The sequence below is a fragment of the Lampris incognitus genome, chromosome 1 (assembly GCF_029633865.1).
Source record: "Lampris incognitus isolate fLamInc1 chromosome 1, fLamInc1.hap2, whole genome shotgun sequence".
Taxonomy (NCBI): domain Eukaryota; kingdom Metazoa; phylum Chordata; class Actinopteri; order Lampriformes; family Lampridae; genus Lampris; species Lampris incognitus.
The window spans coordinates 93,565,269-93,583,600 of record NC_079211.1 but is presented as its reverse complement, the minus strand read 5'-3'; the positions used below and the strand labels follow the sequence as shown (position 1 = coordinate 93,583,600).

Sequence of the window (18,332 nt, the reverse complement as noted above, 5' to 3'; positions counted from 1 at the left end):
TGTTCCCTTCATCAGGGATCAAAATTATTAAGTTGGGTTGTTCGCCAAAACAGATGATTCTTTCTATTGCCATAAACTGTCTCGAACTTAATTATTTTCACTCACAAGTAAAGCATAAACGGTACCAAAACCTTGCCCCACAGGCATAAATATCAGTTGGAGTCAAGAATGTTAACAAGCCTAAACATATCTTTGGCATTCCCACAGCATCTGGGTGTCTAATGTATTTTATGTCAAAATAACTACAGTAATTTCTCTGAAGAAAGTTCCTTCACTTGCCGCCATAGTTTACCAAATAAATGTAAGGCTCGGTTTACGGTGGGGATGGACGGACAAAAACACTAAAGAACTCAAGCTCTCTTTCAGCTCCTAGGCAACATCCTCACCCCTTCCTTTTTAATTCCTGTCTCAGCGTCTCTCAATTCCTCTTTGTCAGCCCCCCCCACCCCCCTTCTCCAACACTACCTTACCATCTTATTTCCTCCCCTTCACTGTTTTTTCCTCCAATTTCTATCCTAACTTTGTCAGGACTTCAGTACTCAAGTTTTCCACCCCCATATTCAATCGCACCTCCTCCTCTCCGACGGCTAACTTTTCAATCAAGGCTGGGACTGTCCCCTTTCCTTCACATCAATTTATCTAACCTACTAAAATAAAAGTAAACCAAAATAAATCAAAAGGATGCAAATGTTTTTGCTTTCATGTTAAAGTACTTATGAATATTCATGTTTTTACAAAATACATCCCCTCTTTTCAGTAAGGTTAAAGAAGTGGGGGGGGGGAGCATATTATTTTATCTTACATAACCTACTATGTATTATGCAACTGCACCCCCAGAGGAACTGAGCGTTGAAGGAGTTTCTAAGAGGTAAATAGAAAGTGGCTTAGACAAATTCCAGTTTACTAAACTTTCTGGGAGCCCTGGAATCTGATTTTTTTTTTTAAAGAGAACTTAAGTTCAATAGGGGGCAAGGGTCTGCAGATACTTTCTGCAAATCCATCATTTAGGTAGCCTCCTAATAATCTAAATATTACCTAATCAGTGGTGTGAGTTTGAATGGCAGTGTTGACAGAACTAAATTAGTGTAGAGTAAGAGAAGAATAAGACTAGGGTTCACAGAGGGTTCTAATAACACTGTACTCACTACTACAGTTACTCAAAACACGGAGCCCGCGTCTACCTCGACTTCCAAACGACCTTCGCCCTGTGGCTGCAAGCAATGGGACAGAGAGGTGAAGTGAGACCAACATTAGAAAAAAAATATACATGTGCAAATGCATAATGTGAACAGAAGAATGAAACCAGTTTAAAAATACCAATTATGACAGTGGAGGGACAAAAAAAAAGTACTACTTAGCAATGGAAATTTCAAGACAAAAGGATGCAGTTAAAATGCAATATTTTTTTCGTTTTTTAAATATCAAACTGTCAGTGCTCGTGAAACATTTCAAATGTATAGCTGACCCTTGATAGGTGCACTAACAGCATTTTGACAAAAGAACTACTGAACCAACCATTAACACTAAAGCAACTTATTTGTGCATCTGCTTGGTTTGGGCACTCACACTACAATATAGACGGACCAATTGGATGATGATGTGAGCTTTTGCATTTACTGCATCATGTGCATTGTGCTTTAATACTGTAGCATTTTAATCTCATTCCACGCGCACTACAAGAGTCAGCTGTTAAAATAATAAATAAAAACAAATCAAATCAAAAATGTGCTCGTCGTGCCGATGCAACACAAAGTGAATTGTGTGTCATGTCTGTTTGAATCTCAGTAACAAAATACAGAGTGAAGAAACATTCAGCACTGATGAAGTTCCAGTAAGTGCCTTTCTTTGTCCCAGCTGCGTGTTGATAAATATAGCCTGGAGTCGTTTCTCTCCGCTCACCTAATCCCTCATAGGCAGGTTGCATCGCCATGGCTACCCACGATCTGATCTCCGAGCCGGCCGGGTTTAGCCTTTTGGTGTTCAATGCAGAGGGCAGAATTAGTGACTCACTGGAAGACTAATGTGCTCAATAACTTCCTTCAAGGGCTCTTAAATATAATTAACACACACAAAAATGTGTTTTCTAATCTGATAAAATGCAATTATAAAAAGGGAACTACCTTACTGAATAATCTGTTGGGGAATTCTACTTGAAGCCTACATGGCTTCTGAGTGCCTCATGGTGAGTGAATGAACACGCTGTTCCTCAAGATAAGCCACTGCTAATTGAGCTGAAATGTAACTGTAAATGAGCTGACCGTACACGAATTCAACAGTGGCCAAAAATATAGATATTTAAGAGGGGTTCTTCACTATGCAAGAGCTTGCATTTTGCTCAAATTGGGTTTCAGCTTGGGCTGGGACTAGCTAATTCAGAGGAAGCATTAGAGCACGCCTCAACGCCAACAGGTGCAGTCCTGCCGGTGAAGAATGAACTTATTCAGGATGGATGATGGCTGAGGAGGAGGGTGGTGGGGGGTGAGGGGGATTCTCCATTTCACATTTCCAGTAGTTATGGATCATGGTCCAAGACTGTTCACCTTACATACTTTCCAGATCTTATATTCAGCACATTTTAGTGTTCTGAGGCCATAATCAACCACAACTGGTTAGAGTACAGTTCATATCTACCAAGGACACACAACAGGACCAGTCAAAAGCCACTCAAGTTATTCCATTGAGAATGGGTTATTAAAATAATGAACATTCCTCCTTACTTTTTTGCTACTATAACTGAGTCAATTATTGTTTCATTTGGACTCAGTGTTCAAATCATAGGGTAAGTATAATGCAAGTAGTAGGTGGCCATTTACATCGTACAAGTCCCAGACCTATTCCTGTTGAGGGAAATGGATGAGGGTACAAATAAACAAGTTTATGGAGGTGGTGTGAAGCCCAGAGCTCTTGGTAGGCAGAAAAGAAGCCTTGTCCCACCACCGCGCTGTTTCAGAGGTTACACATCAACTGGATCAAGCCTTGCCTTAGCAATTACATGTCATACAGAGGAAGGAATATTCTGACAAGTTAACGTAATCGACTTGCGGTGGCCCCTCCACCCCTGCACATCTTTATCAGCTCTGCAAAAAACATTTAAAGCTCTTAGAAAGTAAGCCCAGAATAGACAGGCTTTGTTCAGCCATGTGTACATAACAGGCACAAGCCCATCTTTATCTGACCAAGGGTGGGGTGAAAATGATAGCTACTCTCCCTTTTCAGAAATGTCGAGACTCAAACAATTTCAAAAAAAGAAAAGATTGGCCCTCGTATGACTGAAGGGGATATTGTTTAATGCCAACGGCTTTTGAAAACAAAGAGTGAAAACATTTAAGGCTAAAGAGAGCTTGTCAAACTTTCTTTGCGAGCCAGTTTCTTTGCTCGCTCTTGAATAAATTGTCTGAGAAGGCAGAATGGATTAGAAAAAAATAGCGATGACTGACAATGTCAGGGCAGAGTTGCACAATCATCTCTATGTTTATTTTAACTAAACTAGGACAAGGTAGGGGAGGAGGGGCAGTGTCTGCTCCATATTTAAAACGTCTTACTTTAACACTTCTGCCCCCCTTCAGCTCATCATTTGCAATACTAAGTATTTGCTCTCATGGCTAAAATTTGCATTGGATGAAGACCTATTTTGTTTATTTGGTCATGAAATCCACCTTCTGTATGTTTGGAGGGAGAATTTCTCCTTAGGGAATGAGACATATCATTTATTTCCTCATTTGATGATAAAATGTTACGTTTCTTTTTTACCGGTGCCCTCTTCATTTAGATGCAGCATTGGCTCTGGCTATTTAATCCTGTTGAATCTGATCTGTGAGCTTACAACTGAATGCTAAAAAGAAGATCAGGAAACTGGCAAAAAAAAAAGAAGAAGAAGAAACATACCTTCTTCTTGACTGACAATATGAATGAATGGTTAACAAAAAACAAAAACACTCGGCTCTGTATATTAACTCCTCAATATCAGCACTGCCAGAGCTCAAGTAAATAGGTGACAGTGGCCTACAGGACAACATTATGTGTACCGTCCTTGATTAGGCTCAAGGTGAAAATCAAAAGTCGCCGCCAACCGTGGGAGGATGATTCCTATCCAAGACCCACTCAATCACAGTAACCTGCTCTCAAGAGAATTCCTGAAAATAATCATCTTAGCATTTGGTCCTCAATCTATAACATGAAAAAAAAAAAGGATTTTTAGTTTCTTACCCCTAGACCCACCTGAGCGGACAAGCCTGTCTAGCCTCTCCATCGAAGGAGAGGGGACCCTGGACCGGGGGCTTCCAGGCAAGGAGCACTCTGAACCAGCATCAAATGAGTCCTCATGGTTCAGCATTAACAGCTCCCTGACACACTTGTGGCAGATGCTGTGCTGGCAGGGCAGGATCAGAGGATGGGTGAAGAGCTCCTTACAGATGGGGCAGATCAGCTCCCTCTCAATGTTCTTGATTGGGACCTGTTGATGGAGACGGTAAAAATGACACAGGGAACTGCTTCCCGAAACGCCCCAAGACACAAACAAAACCAGAATATCCAAATATTGTACCCTGCAGGATACGTTGTTGTTAACCCTTTCTCTTGCACAGAGCATTTCCAAAGAAATTAGTTTCTAGGGAAAATAAAAGGACTGAAACTCTTAAGTTTATTAATAGTATATTTTTAATTAACAAATATGGAGAAAATAGAAAATGACGATACAATTTATAGTCTCAAAAAGTATACCCCTGGTTTCAAAGTGGGAACAAAAGTTTGTCTTTGTTCCCCCTTACAAGTGCGTATTACTAGATGAACACTGGCTGAGCACCAATACTGTTGCTGGATTTGTTTGCACCGCTAGTTCAGTGCAGTAAGTGCCTGTTACTAGATGAACACTGGTTGAGCACAAATACTGTTGCTGGATTTGTTTGCACCGCTAGTTTAGTGCACTAAGTGCCTATTACTAGATGAACACTGGTTGAGCACCAATACTGTTGCTGGATTTGTTTGCACCGCTAGTTCAGTGCAGTAAGTGCCTATTACTAGATGAACACTGGTTGAGCACCAATACTGTTGCTGGATTTGCTAGTTTAGTGCAGTAAGTGCCTATTACTAGATGAACACTGGTTGAGCACCAATACTGTTGCTGGATTTGCTAGTTTAGTGCAGTAAGTGCCTATTACTAGATGAACACTGGTTGAGCACCAATGCTGTTGCTGGATTTGCTAGTTTAATGCAGTAAGTGCCTATTACTAGATGAACACTGGTTGAGCACCAATACTGTTGCTGGATTTGTTTGCACCGTTAGTTTAGTGCAGTAAGTGCCTATTACTAGATGAACACTGGCTGAGCACCAATACTGTCGCTGGATGTGTTTGCGCCGCTACTTTAGTGCAGCATATGTGCCTGTGGAGTCCTGTGACTACGACCACTGTTCCAACAGTGAGTGGACAGCCGGCCAGATAGATATGGCGTCTTCTTCTCCCTGTTTCTGATTTATTATATAACGCCAACTGCCAAGGATTAACCCTTGTCTAAATATAGACAAACCGAATGGTTAAGTGGAAAAAAATACACCATTTTCACAATTCATCCAGAAGTATGCCCAGTAAGCTCATTTGAGTTTTAAATGAGCAGTATTTGTGAATTCTGATTGCTTCTAATGAACCTTTTGTTTGATTGTCTGATTGATTGATTAATTGATTGATGCGTTTCAGGTGGCGTAAGCAGACACGGGTCACCTCTCCGCGCGATGCCCTGCACCTCCTACGTGAGCGCGAATGAGTTTAGGGAGACGAGGAGCCTCGGCGCGATTTAAGGGACAACGCAGCCAAGAATAGAGGAAGTTTAACCACCAGCAGCAACCCACCGGACTTCACGTCTACACACAAGTTGCGCCCTACACACACACACACGTGAAATCACCCCCGACTGGTGAGTCTACATGTAGCTGTTGAGCGCTGCAGTTCTGCAGACTCGTCCCACACAAGAGGTTCTTCAGAACCGCGAGTTAAACGTTGTGTGTGGACAATATGACGAATCACGTGAGGGACACGGACAGTGTGTTATCCCGGCAAAACCCTTCGCCCCCCCCCCCGTCTTATTCACCACTTACCGCGGCTGCAATGCGTCGCATCTCTGCAGACATGACAGACAGCAACGCCTCTCCGGCGGCAATGCAAAGCCTCCCAACTTCGCTCGGCGCGCAAACGCCGCCGACGGCGAGTGGAGCAGCGTGACGCGGCGGCGAGCTGGGCTGATTCAGCTCCCTGCCGCACACATGCGAGCGGATTCACAACAGGCTCGCCAAACGGGGCGGGGTATCGAGGGGATGGTGTGTGTGTGTCAATCTCCGCGGGGACGACGCTAAATGCGTTTGTATTCAAAATACTGGGCGGGGTCTTGCAGGTTTTGGGTGTCCAATTTCAGTGACCGTTTCAAACGGACGCCCACACCCCACATGGCGGGGCGGGTTGTTCGCGATCGAGCGATGTGATTGGCCAAGAGCCGTGCATTTACAGGGCACGCGCTTCGTATCACCTGTTAGTACTTCTCCCCTAACTGATCTCGTCAACGGATGACCTTAAAGGCTGACGTCAGTGCCCTGTCAACAACAGACGTTTCAAATCATCAATTAAATACCCAGACAGCGGACAAGTCACACAGGGAGACGCCATCAGTCAAACTTACCCGACGCTAACGCACGTCCTACAGCGCCAATCTTCTCCATCCATCCATCCATTATCTAAACTTGCTTATCGAATTCTGGGTCGCGCGCGCGCGCGGGGGGGGGAGGAGGGGGTCTGGAGCCTATCCCATCATGCATTGGGCGCAAGGCAGGAACGCCCCCTGGCAGTGTGTACATGTTAACGCACAGGTCTAAGCAGCAAACATAATGATGCAGCAGCGTAACCTACTGTAACCGGTTATTTTCTTGCCCGGTGCGGGATTCGATACGGGGGGTACTGTACCACAAGGCGACGTCACTAACCGCTCGGCTAAAGGGTCAGACCCGTTCAATGGTAGTTTACAGTCGTCACCCTCCCCGGAAGCGCGCCCTAGCGCTTTGTTATTCCCTCGCTCCGAAGAGACTTCGGAGGATCTGCGCACTTCCGGATCCCGCCGCTGCCACCAATGTATCCGGTTATTTTTTTGCCCGGTGCGGGATTCGATACGGGGTGTACTGCACCACAAGGAAACATCGCTAACCCCTCGGCTAAAGGGTCAGACCCGCTAGCTAGGGACTAACGTGTCTTATTAGTAGTTTACACTACCTAAACAGTAGCGTAGAAGCAGGTTTTGCCACTGTCATCTAAGTCGTCTCGTTTCATTAATGTTACTTTGTTACAGATGTTACTAGCTAGCCTGACACCGCCGGACCGATGCGCAAATGCGAATTATCTGCCAGAGCAAATAAAACATGAGCTCGCATTCATTCATCTGGTTTCCAGGCTAGTTGCTAGCTAGCTAAGCTAGTTTATACTCTACTGCGTCCAATATAATGCTTGGTGTAGCATGCTTGGTTGCATAGCAAAAATTCAACTGAGGTGTAACTACATATTTTGGCGGAAGAAATTGCTCATATTAAAGATGAATTTGGAATATTGTTTCTGTTTGTTTTCCATGGCCTGGCTGGCGGCCTGTCCAGGGTGTCTCCCCGCCTGCCGCCCTATGACTGCTGGGATAGGCTCCAGCATCCCGTGACCCCGAGAGCAGGATAAGCGGTTTGGAAAATGGATGGATGGATGTAAAACTTATATTATCATTATTGTAACCGGTTATTTTCTTGCCCGGTGCGGGATTCGATACGAGGTGTACTGCACCGCAAGGCGACATCACTAACCGCTCGACTAAAAGGTTAGACCCGTTAGATAGGGGCTAACGTGTCTTACTAGTAGTTTACATTATTATTATTATTATTTATTTTCCCCCTTTTCTTCCCATTGTACTTGGCCGGACGCTGCTCTACCCCCTCTGCCGATCAGGGGAGGGCTGCAGACTACCACATGCCTCCTCCGACACATGTGGAGTCGCCAGCCGCTTGAGGAGTTTCGCCAGGGGAACGTAGCGCGTGGGAGGATCACGATATTCCCCCAGTCCACCCCCACCCCCCGACAGGCGCCCGACCGACCAGAGGAGGCGCTAGTGTAGCGACCAGGACACATACCCACACCCAGCCGCAGACACGGCCAACTGTGTCTGTCAGGACGCCCGACCAACACGGGGTAACAAGGGGTAACACGGGGATTCGAACTGGCGATCCCCGTGTTGGAAGGCCGCCACGCCACCCGGACGCCCGTAAAACGTATCTTAAAGTAATTGTCAAACCGTGTCAGATTCCAGTAACTTGTATGTTACTGTTTGGTTGTAATACCAATGGTAACCACCAGTAGCGCTCTGCCAGGAACCCTTAAAAACGAAGACGTTCTTAAATCCGCAGTAACTCCTTTAGTGTTAAGTGGCATTTGCTTTTTGTGAGAACACATTTCTCCTGCAAATATCCCCTGGCCACCGAACAGGTAGACCAGACATATGTTGCATTTCTACTTACTGGGAATTTGTCATTCTATTGTCACAGTAGCTATGTCACTCATTCTTCCTTTTGTCCAAGTAGATGTGGCTATTATTTGTTAACATGGTTGCTTCATGTGTTGTTTTTTTCTTTTCCTTTCCTTTCTTTTCTTGTCTTGTTCCCAAATCATTTGCTCCAGGAAAGAATTTCAACAACTTTGACCCCCGACGCCTTTTAACTTGGATGTAAAATGGCTTTATTGCATTTTGCAGAGACGGAACAATGCATGCGTCCTGCGTCTACAGCTGACCCGTTAAGTCAACCATGCCCTCGAGACGTGGACGTCTCGGTCTGTCTCTCACGTACAGGGGGTCAAACTGCACACGTGCACAAGGGAGGGGATCCCGGCATATTAAGGAAGCCACCCCGATGCTGCGCTTTATCCCATTCAGACGAGGGCTTGGACACAATGACACAGATCGCCGGTGTTGTGTCGAGAGAAGGGATCCCAGCATCCGTCTGCGCTTCTTCTTTTGTCCTCCTCCGCCCACACGCGAGTTCCGCGAGCTAAGCTAGAGTTCCAACTCAGCACACTAATTAGTCTCTGGCACACTGGCACAGCCGGGAAGCCCCCGAGTCCGCAGCGATGTCTAAAACCAGACTCTGTCCTACGGCCTGTCATTAACGTCTATAACCTGCGATCTGTCTGAGAACGGAGCACAGTCCGTTGCTGAACAGACGGAGCAGAGTAGAATAAAACAGAGCAGAACTGGAATGGAACAGAGTGAGAATAGAACATTTCCATTTGGAACATTTTCACATTTCATTTCCAAGTGCAGAGATGACGTTTTCACACCTCGGCGAGACCGACGGTGTACTGGCGGCGGCGTGGCGGCGGCGGCGCAGCTCGCCACGCCGCCGCCGCCGGCAGACCCAACCTGTCAAGACCACAATTCATCCGCGGACGTCATGCCAGCCAGCGGCGCACTCACCTCTCCTCTCTCGATCCGCTCCACAATGCTGGCGAACTCTGTCAAATCGTCAGAGTCCGACATGGTAACGGATGATGTCAGCACAATAGCGGATGATTTAGATAAATGTGATGGATCACAACAGCCTTGCCAAGAGGCCACTTGCTGCTTCATAAGCAAGCAAACAAGCAAGCAAACAAACAAAAAGAGCGGATAAGAAGACGCTTTTCACAAGAGTGGGATGACTGATGACATCCGGCAAAACGATCTTTCTTGCTTCCACATGGTTATCCTCATTCTCTGTATAAGCCTGCGCCAAGTCCGTTTGCCTATGTACAATACACACACCCTGTGGATGGAGGCAAACGGGTTTTGGTTGGCATCATCTTGGAGTGGAAACCCCGCCCTCATCTCCAGTATAGCTACTGTATGCTTACTCTCTCTCTCTCCCTCTCTCTCCATCCCTCTCTCTCGCTCTCTCTCTCTCTCTCCCTCTCTCTCTCTCCCTCTCTCTCCATCCCTCTCTCTCTCGCTCTCTCTTTCTCTCTCTCTCGCTCTCTCTCTCTCCACCCCCCCTCTCTCTCCCTGTCTCTCTCTCTCCATCCCTCTCTCTCTCTCTCTCTCCCTCTCTCGCTCTCTCTCCATCCCTCTCTCTCCATCCCTCTCGCTCTCTCTCTCTCTCTCTCTCTCTCTCTCTCTCTCTCTCTCTCTCTCTCTCCCTTTCTCTCTCGCTCGCTCTCTCTCTCTCAGCATCATCCGTTGGCGGCGATGTCTCGACGTACAAGAGCCCCTTTTACCCTGCCCTGTCACATTAAACACTGCAGCAGTAAATGAACTCCACTTTCTTTTATTCACCGCAAGAAATTCTATTGCCGAGGTCTGTGTGTGTGTGTGTGTGTGTGTGTGTGCGTGCGTGCGTGCGTGTGTGTGTGTGTGTGTGTGTGTGGAGAGGGGGGGTGAGGGGTCTAACGTAATACCTTCTGTTGCTGCAGTCAGGCAGCTACAGTATACTTACGCATGAGTGGCAATGCACCCATGTGTGCTTACGTGTCTTTATATAGGCCGACTTCTGCTCATCACGACCCAAATAACCCATCACCCCTTTAGTCCCACAATCTCTTTTTTTTTGTCTTTTCCAGGCATTTGATTTTCTGTGGCATCGCCACTGAACGCTGCCAACTGATGGGGGCAGGGGGCGAAGGGAGGGAGGGACACGTTAAGCATCTTTCAAGATGGAAATGGAAACGGTTGAGTTGGCGTTAAAACTATTTTTTTAATATATATTTGTATATTCGTCCTCAATGATCGATATATGTAACGTATCGATTTCAACAACCGGATAAAGATTGTGTGTAATAATCCACCTCTGCCTTGATGGTCTGGCTTTATACAAACAGGCCCCACCTGACTGAGCACAAGCTGGGACAAATGAGCAGCAGCGTGGTTGTGGTGTTGCAACCCACCCCTCAACGTTTTCACTGAGCGTGTCTGCATTGAGGTAACGGTTAGAAATGGACTTTAACTGGAAAAATATAACATACCCGAGTGATTTTGGGACGCTACACGTCTTCACCTTTGAAATGCAACACTTGACACTACATCATGTCATCATCAGCGAACTGACTTAAGCTTGGAGAAAAGTGGGTCTGCTCCCCTGCTCACCAACATTGTCCTTACTTGTGCATTTACAAATATTGTAACGTAACCACGTCACAATATGACATGGTCATCTTTCTTGATCGCCTCGCGGGGCAGCCATGACCCTGAAACCAAGGTTTCTTTTTCTTTTTTTTAACTGAACCAGCGTCCTCCACTTGAGCCAGTGATCGATACATCTCATTGATTAGTTTGTTCAATGACATGGAATTGATTTAAGTTAAATAACTACAGGGATCATGCAGCTGTTATGTAAGCCTAAGCGATGGACTGTCTTGGAGTAGAAATCCCAGGGAAGTTGAATCAGTTGCTGTGGACACCAAGTGGGAACACGTTAAATCACTCATCTGAGGGACTTTGTCGGTTCTCAGCTGACTGCAGGTTGTTACGCAACCGTGCTGTTTATAGGGGTGGGGGTACCTGCTGTCAGCTGAGAACTGATGAGGTCATTTCGATGAGTGATGAAACGTGTTCCCACTAAACCTGGCATCCACGTGAACTGGTTCCACTTTTCAGACTAAAGTCACAGACTACACCCATGGGTCATTAGAAATGACCCAGACAGACTGGGATAGCTCATAAGTTTATGCAAATGAGGTTGTATGTCTGTTGTATATTTATTTGTACTTGACTTGTACTTGTCAATTTGGAGGATGTTGGGGGGGGGGGTTGGAGACATGTTAGGGACCAGGGGAGGGATGAGTTTAATACTGGATTTATTTCGTATGTTGGCGTCACAGTGGCGCAGTGGTTAGCACTGTCGCCTCACGGCAAGAAGGCCCCGGGTTCGAACCCCGGGGTTGTCCCACCTTGGGGGTCATCCCAGGTCAGAATCAGACGTCCTCTGTGTGGAGTTTGTACGTTCTACCCGTGTCCCGCACCATCAGAAAGACATGCATGTTAGGGTTGATACCCCTGCCTGTGCCCCTGACCGAGGCATGGCGAGACGAACTGGAGGTGGTCCCCGGGTGCTGCACAGCGGCGTCCCACTGCTCCTAGCTACACAGCAAGGAGAGGTTAAGTGCAGTGCAGAATTTCCCTACGGGGATCAATAAAGTATCTCAACAAACAAACAAACAAACAAAAAAATCAAAATGGTTGATTCTGTGATTCATAAAATGCACAATTCCGATAAATATAAGTAGAAAAACAAAAAATGACTCAGCTGAATCACACGAGCGGTATTGTGACGCAGCAAAGGACACATTCCTAACAACAGAGGACATGGAAATTGGGAGGGTTATGTTCATGTTCGCCAAGGTTGGTGCCATACATCTGGAGAACGTCATGCTGCTGTGCATGGCAGAGAGAACCTAGCTTTCGGGGTATGTAATAGTTTAAAAACAGAAAGTTCTGTAGCGCATGTATTTTAATCCCAAGAACATCACAGATTGCTGGTTACTGAACCATTTTCTCAATTAGAGTAGCATCACAAATTTAACTTTATACAATTAAGGGCTCTCTTCATCGCCACCCTCCATGTGTATGTAACTGAACAAGGCGACAACTCTCTTCACTTGGCAATAACGCCCCCCTTCACTTTCATTTTCCCTCTCTACGGTAAATGCTGCACATAAACACTGAACATCAGCCTGTGACAAATCATTTCTTTCCACAGTTAATCAGTGTGGCAACTTGCCCTGTCTTTTCCCTGTCAGCGGTCTCTGCGCTCGTGTGTTAAATCACCCCCCGACGCTCGAGTCCCTGCTTGTGGTGACCGCGTTTGTTTATTGTTCCAATGTGAAATCCATTTTTTTCAACTTCAGCTCCACCCCACATTTCTTCCCCAACCTCCTGCGTGTACGACACCAACCCCAGCGTCGTGGGACACCCCGAGAACCACTGGCCAAAATTAAGAATCATTAGGACAATACTTTTGCAAAGGGTGATCATTCACACAGGAACGGAAAACACATTGTACGCATCTATATTAAAACCCTATGTGATTTACGTTTTGCTGTGTCCATAACTTGATAAACAGAAAAAAAAATCATCAACCACAGGATATGAATACGTTTAAAACTTTTTTTTATATACGTGTACAGGTTACCTGGTGCCTGTAGGCCACATTTGGCCAGACCAGACATTGTATCAGTGGCAACAATGTAGACTGTGTTTGTCCTAAGTAGCTCCCAGGTGGGAGTGAATGCATGTTTGCATGCATGCAAACTCCTCTCTGCAACATGTCTCCAGGGGTATTAATAATGCTCTTACTCGTCCGGCCGAGTAAACGAGGGACTAAAAAAGATGCTACATGGAAAGCATTACTATAAGCAGGAAACCTTTTGCAGGAAAATAAAAAAGCAAATTTTCAGTTGGTCCTCAGATCTGTTTAAAAAAAATGTCCCCCCTTTTTCTCCCCAATTTTACCTGTCCAATTACCCCACTCTCCTGGTCACTGCTTCACCCCCTCTGCTGATCCGGGGAGGGCTGCAGACTACCACATGCCTCCTCCGATACATGTGGAGTCGCCAGCCGCTTCTTTTTACCTGACTGAGGAGTTTCAGCAGGAGGATCACGCTACGCTACCCCCCCCCTCCCCGAACAGGTGCCCCGACCGACCAGAGGAGGCGGTAGTGCAGCGACCAGGACACCTACCCACATCCGGCTTCCCACCCGCAGACATGGTCAATTGCGTCTGTAGAGACGCCCGACCAAGCCGGAGGTAACACGGGGATTCGAACCGATGATCCACGTGTTGGTAGGCAACGGAATAGACCCCTGCACTACCCGCACGCCCGTCAAACCTAATGGTTGATTAAGAAGTTAAAATATCTTTATATAGGCAAATGCAAAAAAAAACAAAAAACAAAAAAGGTGCGCGCGCTCCTCTGAGGGAACATAACAAACGCAATGAGGCAACTGGGACTGAAGCTGCATATTTGCTAACCATGAAGACCACATTAAGAAGATGAATGGGGAAAAAGTCAAACATTAACAACTGAAGTTTGTATAAATTTGTCTTTTGTTTGAACCACATCTGGGGGCATTCGTGTACAAGCCACAATAATGTGGAACAAATTATTTTCAATTTTCCCCACACATAAAAAGAGAGGACATAACCTCAGGCAGATGAACCCCGAAGGGAGAATACAGAAGGCAATCAAATCTTTACAGGGCAGAGTAGGGGCTTGGTTTTTAACGTAATTGTTGCTTTAATCTACTGTCACAAGCCTTATGTCCGTAGTTCGTGTCACTTTTTGAATCGTCACATTCCAGTTTTTTCTTCAGTTTAGATACAGCCCTGAAGATCATTGTTTTTGTTTAACTAATTGACATTATGGACACTGTGGTAATTGCGTGCAGTGGTGCTGGAGCAATCCAAATCCATCCCAAATGGAACGGTCACCACAGCTATTATGTCAGCATCTTCCCCACTGCCAACCAATTACATGCTGAAAAATGGGTTTTAGCTATTGATGTTGTCTGTTGGAAAATATCTATTACAAGGCTGTTCTACCATATCTGCTTGCTAGACAAAAACTTTACTGTCTCCTCAATCTTGCCACTATCTGCGTACTACCACATTTGAATGCCATGTCAAAGAAGCGTCAACAACAACAACAACCACCTTATTCCTGGTAAAGTCTGACAGTAACCATTACACCGAGCAGCTACAAACAAAAAGGCTCATGATTTTGATATTTGTGGATTAACTATTATCTTAAAAAATATAAGCAATAATATCAGAAGTACATTTCTTTGTATGTAAAGCTTCAGGATTGCACTCTTAAAGTTGTTGGAGTCATAAAAAATGTGTTCCTGTCCCCACAGACATCCCCAATACGGATAAGGACACAGCACAGGGACTGCTAGCCACAAGGCTAACCGTTTGTGCTTCAGAACTATTGATAATATAGACCAGTCTCAAGTTTAAATGATAACACTGGACATGTTTTAAAAAGGTATCATTGTAATTAATATTGTGATCGCCAGTGCAGAGCCAAACAGACTTTTGCGTTGGAGATCTCAGGCCAGCCTCTGAAGGGCTGTAGTAGGTAAGGATCATGATAGGGATGTGTCATGCCCCCCCGTTTACTACAGATTTTAGCAGAATTTTTTTTTTTGGGGGGGGGGATGCTCTATCAATACTTTACCATATTTTAGCGAGTGAGGAATGGGCTTAGTATTCCTGATATAATAGTTTGGATATGTATTAAAAACATACAGAAACTAAACCCAATTAAAAATAGTCCACAAATGAAATATTATGTTCTTTTTATTTGCCATAAATACAATATGCACTGTTAAGCCAGAATCATTTCTTTAATTTCAACATTAAAGTATTATGATCCATCAAACATTTGCATATCCAATGCCTCTAACAACTCACTGCTATAGCTGTAAACATTTCATCTTGAACACTTGCACAGTAGAAGTGACATTTTTATAAACTTTTACATTATACAGTCAGCATTTCTACAAATTATATTTAAAAAAAATCAATATTTACTTCTCTATGCCAATTCATGATGAGGCAGTCATTCATGAATGAATCCAAGTGGCATCTTGACTGGATCGCAATATTTTCCCCGACATCCTTTCACATCCTCTACATCATACAAATTTAGCCCTCCAATTGCCTTCTCCAAACCATAACCTACGGTCCCTTTTGTGTTTGTCAGGTCTGACAGCACAATCTACAGAGCAATGTGTGTAGAGAAGAACAGATCTAAGAAAACAAATGGTGAGTGTTAAGATGCAGCTTTCAACTATAGCAAAAGAGGCAGATCCATCCACTGATTTATCCGTTGGAGAGAACAAAGCCCCTTCTAGATGGAAGAATGCAGCATACATGGCTTCTGCTCAATGAATCCTTCAATCTCCCTGCTTTATACTGCTGATATGTATCATTAATGATGATCCGCTGTGGCGGATGATCCGCTGTGGCGACCCCTAACGGGAGCAGCCGAAAGTAGTAGTAGTAGTAGATGTATCATTAATGAGATGCAACTAAAATGGACCAAACTAGTCTCTGGTAAAATATTTCTTTTATCAATCAATATATCAGTTTATATGCGTGGAAAGTATGATGATTGGGGTGGGGTGGGGGAGTGTCGCAGCATGCCTTAAAGTGAATTCAGACAAAAGGAGGTAGAGAGCATTCAGAGAGCAGTCAAACACAGAGCAATGCTGCATGAGGCACATTTCAGAGAATTAAGTTTGAGTGGCTTGGCCCTGTGACTTGGTCAACATCAATACAGAGGGCAACAGTGCACTCCGAGGAGCATGTATAAGAAGTCAGCCAATTAAAACCACAAAAACAGAATGCCAAAGATGAATGGGAGTAAGCATCATTCAATTTCAATCAATTTTGCTTTTCGTCATAGCAGTAGTACTAGGAAACACAGCCCCCCCCCCACCCCGGTATGTTCATATGCACTTTCCTGTGGTGCACTTAAAGTTTTTACAGTAACCACTTACAGCAAAATTGGTGTAAAAGCAAGTTTTCTCCTCGAACAGAAAATATATGACATAATGAAAATAATATACAAAACAATTAAAAGGCAAACACTGGAGAAAAAAACCCACATTTGTCTGATGTTCAATCATGGAGTTACATGGAGTAATGTTTAAGCAAACTATCCCTTTTGATAGATTATTAAATGATACTTTGAGGAAATAAAACCGCGACTATGAATCTCTATGTTTAGTGGGTCAAATGAAACTAGGCGAAAAAGGTTAAAAAAAAAGGCATATAAGAAAGTGACAGTACAAGAATCAGCCAGAGAATTACAGATTCCTGAAACAATGCTTATTGTTTCAGGAAAAAATAATCGCAACAGTAAGCAATATAAATGCATCAAGTCAAGTTGAATAAGCAGTTGAGTTGTCCTCATACCAAAACAAGGCTATATAACACTGAGGTTTGGTTCCTATGAAGCTGGGACAGTCTAATCCAGGTTGGGGAGAGCGAGAGAAGAGATTCCAGCCACCGACAGTTTACTCTCAATAATAGATGGATCAAATCATTTATTCATTCACCTCTCCTCCTCTCCTTTCCTCCGTCTGCCTGGTCTGGTTTCTATTGCTTTCAAAGAGGCAGACTTGGTGATGGGAGGGGGTACAGCCAGATACAGCTTCATTTTAGGAGCAGGCTGAGAAGGAACAACAAGGAGGAGACAACTGTGTTCAAGCCAATCAGAACTGAGGTACCACACATGCACAGCTTGAATGGGAGCTCAGTCTTTCACAGGCGATATACTGCAGACCACTCGTTTTGCCAATTCTGACATGCTTCCGTCTACGCCTCCTTAATTATCATACTAAGCCTGGGGAGCAGGTGGTTGTAGTCTTAAGGGGAAAGGGTGTGGCTTAGCAAGGCGTACACAGAAACCTAAGAGCTGGAAATTTCGGTTGATGAGCATTCAAGACTTAAAAGAAGGTAAATGCAGGGGGAGCAGGTTAATCAAAATTCACAGTTCTATTGTGCTGGTATTTTAGAACTCTGCTGGAATATATCCATCCACACCTTAGATTTCCAATCTGTAGCTCTGCACAATTACAAGACTGGGAGCCCCTCACACTTAGCGTTACATCCCTCTACATGCAGTCTCCATTATGCATCTTGGTGCTGTGTGAGCTTACACTGTGCTTTGTTGACTGAAGTATCTAGGGGTGAATAACAAGTCAATTTTTGAGGAAGTCAAAAACAATCCTGAGGTGTGCCAAGAACCTTGTAAAAACAGGTTATCATGAACACACTCTTGGAAAAAAGGTCTTCGATGTTTTTGTTTTTGCTCCTTATCTTTTCTATTCTTAAAAAAAAAACCCATCCCCAGTGCTGTTTCCACAAGCAATAAAAATTTCCTCAACATGACATCATTTTTCTCCTTTTTGTTCTATTGATTCTTGGATGGTGAATATCCTGCAAAGCTTGAGGAGGCTGTTAGTAGATGGGGAAAGAAGTTCAGGAGTGGCCAGGGTGGCATTTAGTGTGAAGAGACAGCAAGTACTTTGCAGGGAATACAGGAATTTTCCCTGCTTATTAATGCACTCCAGAGGCCCACCAAAGAATATCCTCTGAGTGCCTACAGGAAACTATGAAAAATTCAATACATTCCCTTTGTTTAGTTACGATGGTGCCTTTGGGTGAGCTCTAATAATATATGTTTTGGGTTCTTTGCCATTGGATTTGGAATATTTTGGCACAAGGGTATTTGCCCCTGAAAGGTTTTTCTGTGCTCTTATTGAGGCATTATCTTCTTAGCTCTTCATGA

The 18,332-nt window shown here is 44.5% G+C and overlaps 1 protein-coding gene across 1 annotated transcript in view; it reads right to left on the bottom strand.

Annotated features, from left to right (window-relative positions):
• trim36 (tripartite motif containing 36) overlaps positions 1 to 9,540 on the bottom strand; it is a 40,591-nt gene extending 31,051 nt beyond the window's left edge. Inside the window, exons 1-2 of the mRNA XM_056289242.1 lie at positions 9,478 to 9,540; positions 4,207 to 4,453 (exon numbers count right to left, since the gene is read on the bottom strand). Coding sequence (XP_056145217.1) covers positions 4,207 to 4,453; positions 9,478 to 9,540 — 310 coding nt within the window. The remainder of the gene's footprint in view (positions 1 to 4,206; positions 4,454 to 9,477) is intronic.
• Between the last annotated feature and the right edge of the window lie 8,792 nt (positions 9,541 to 18,332).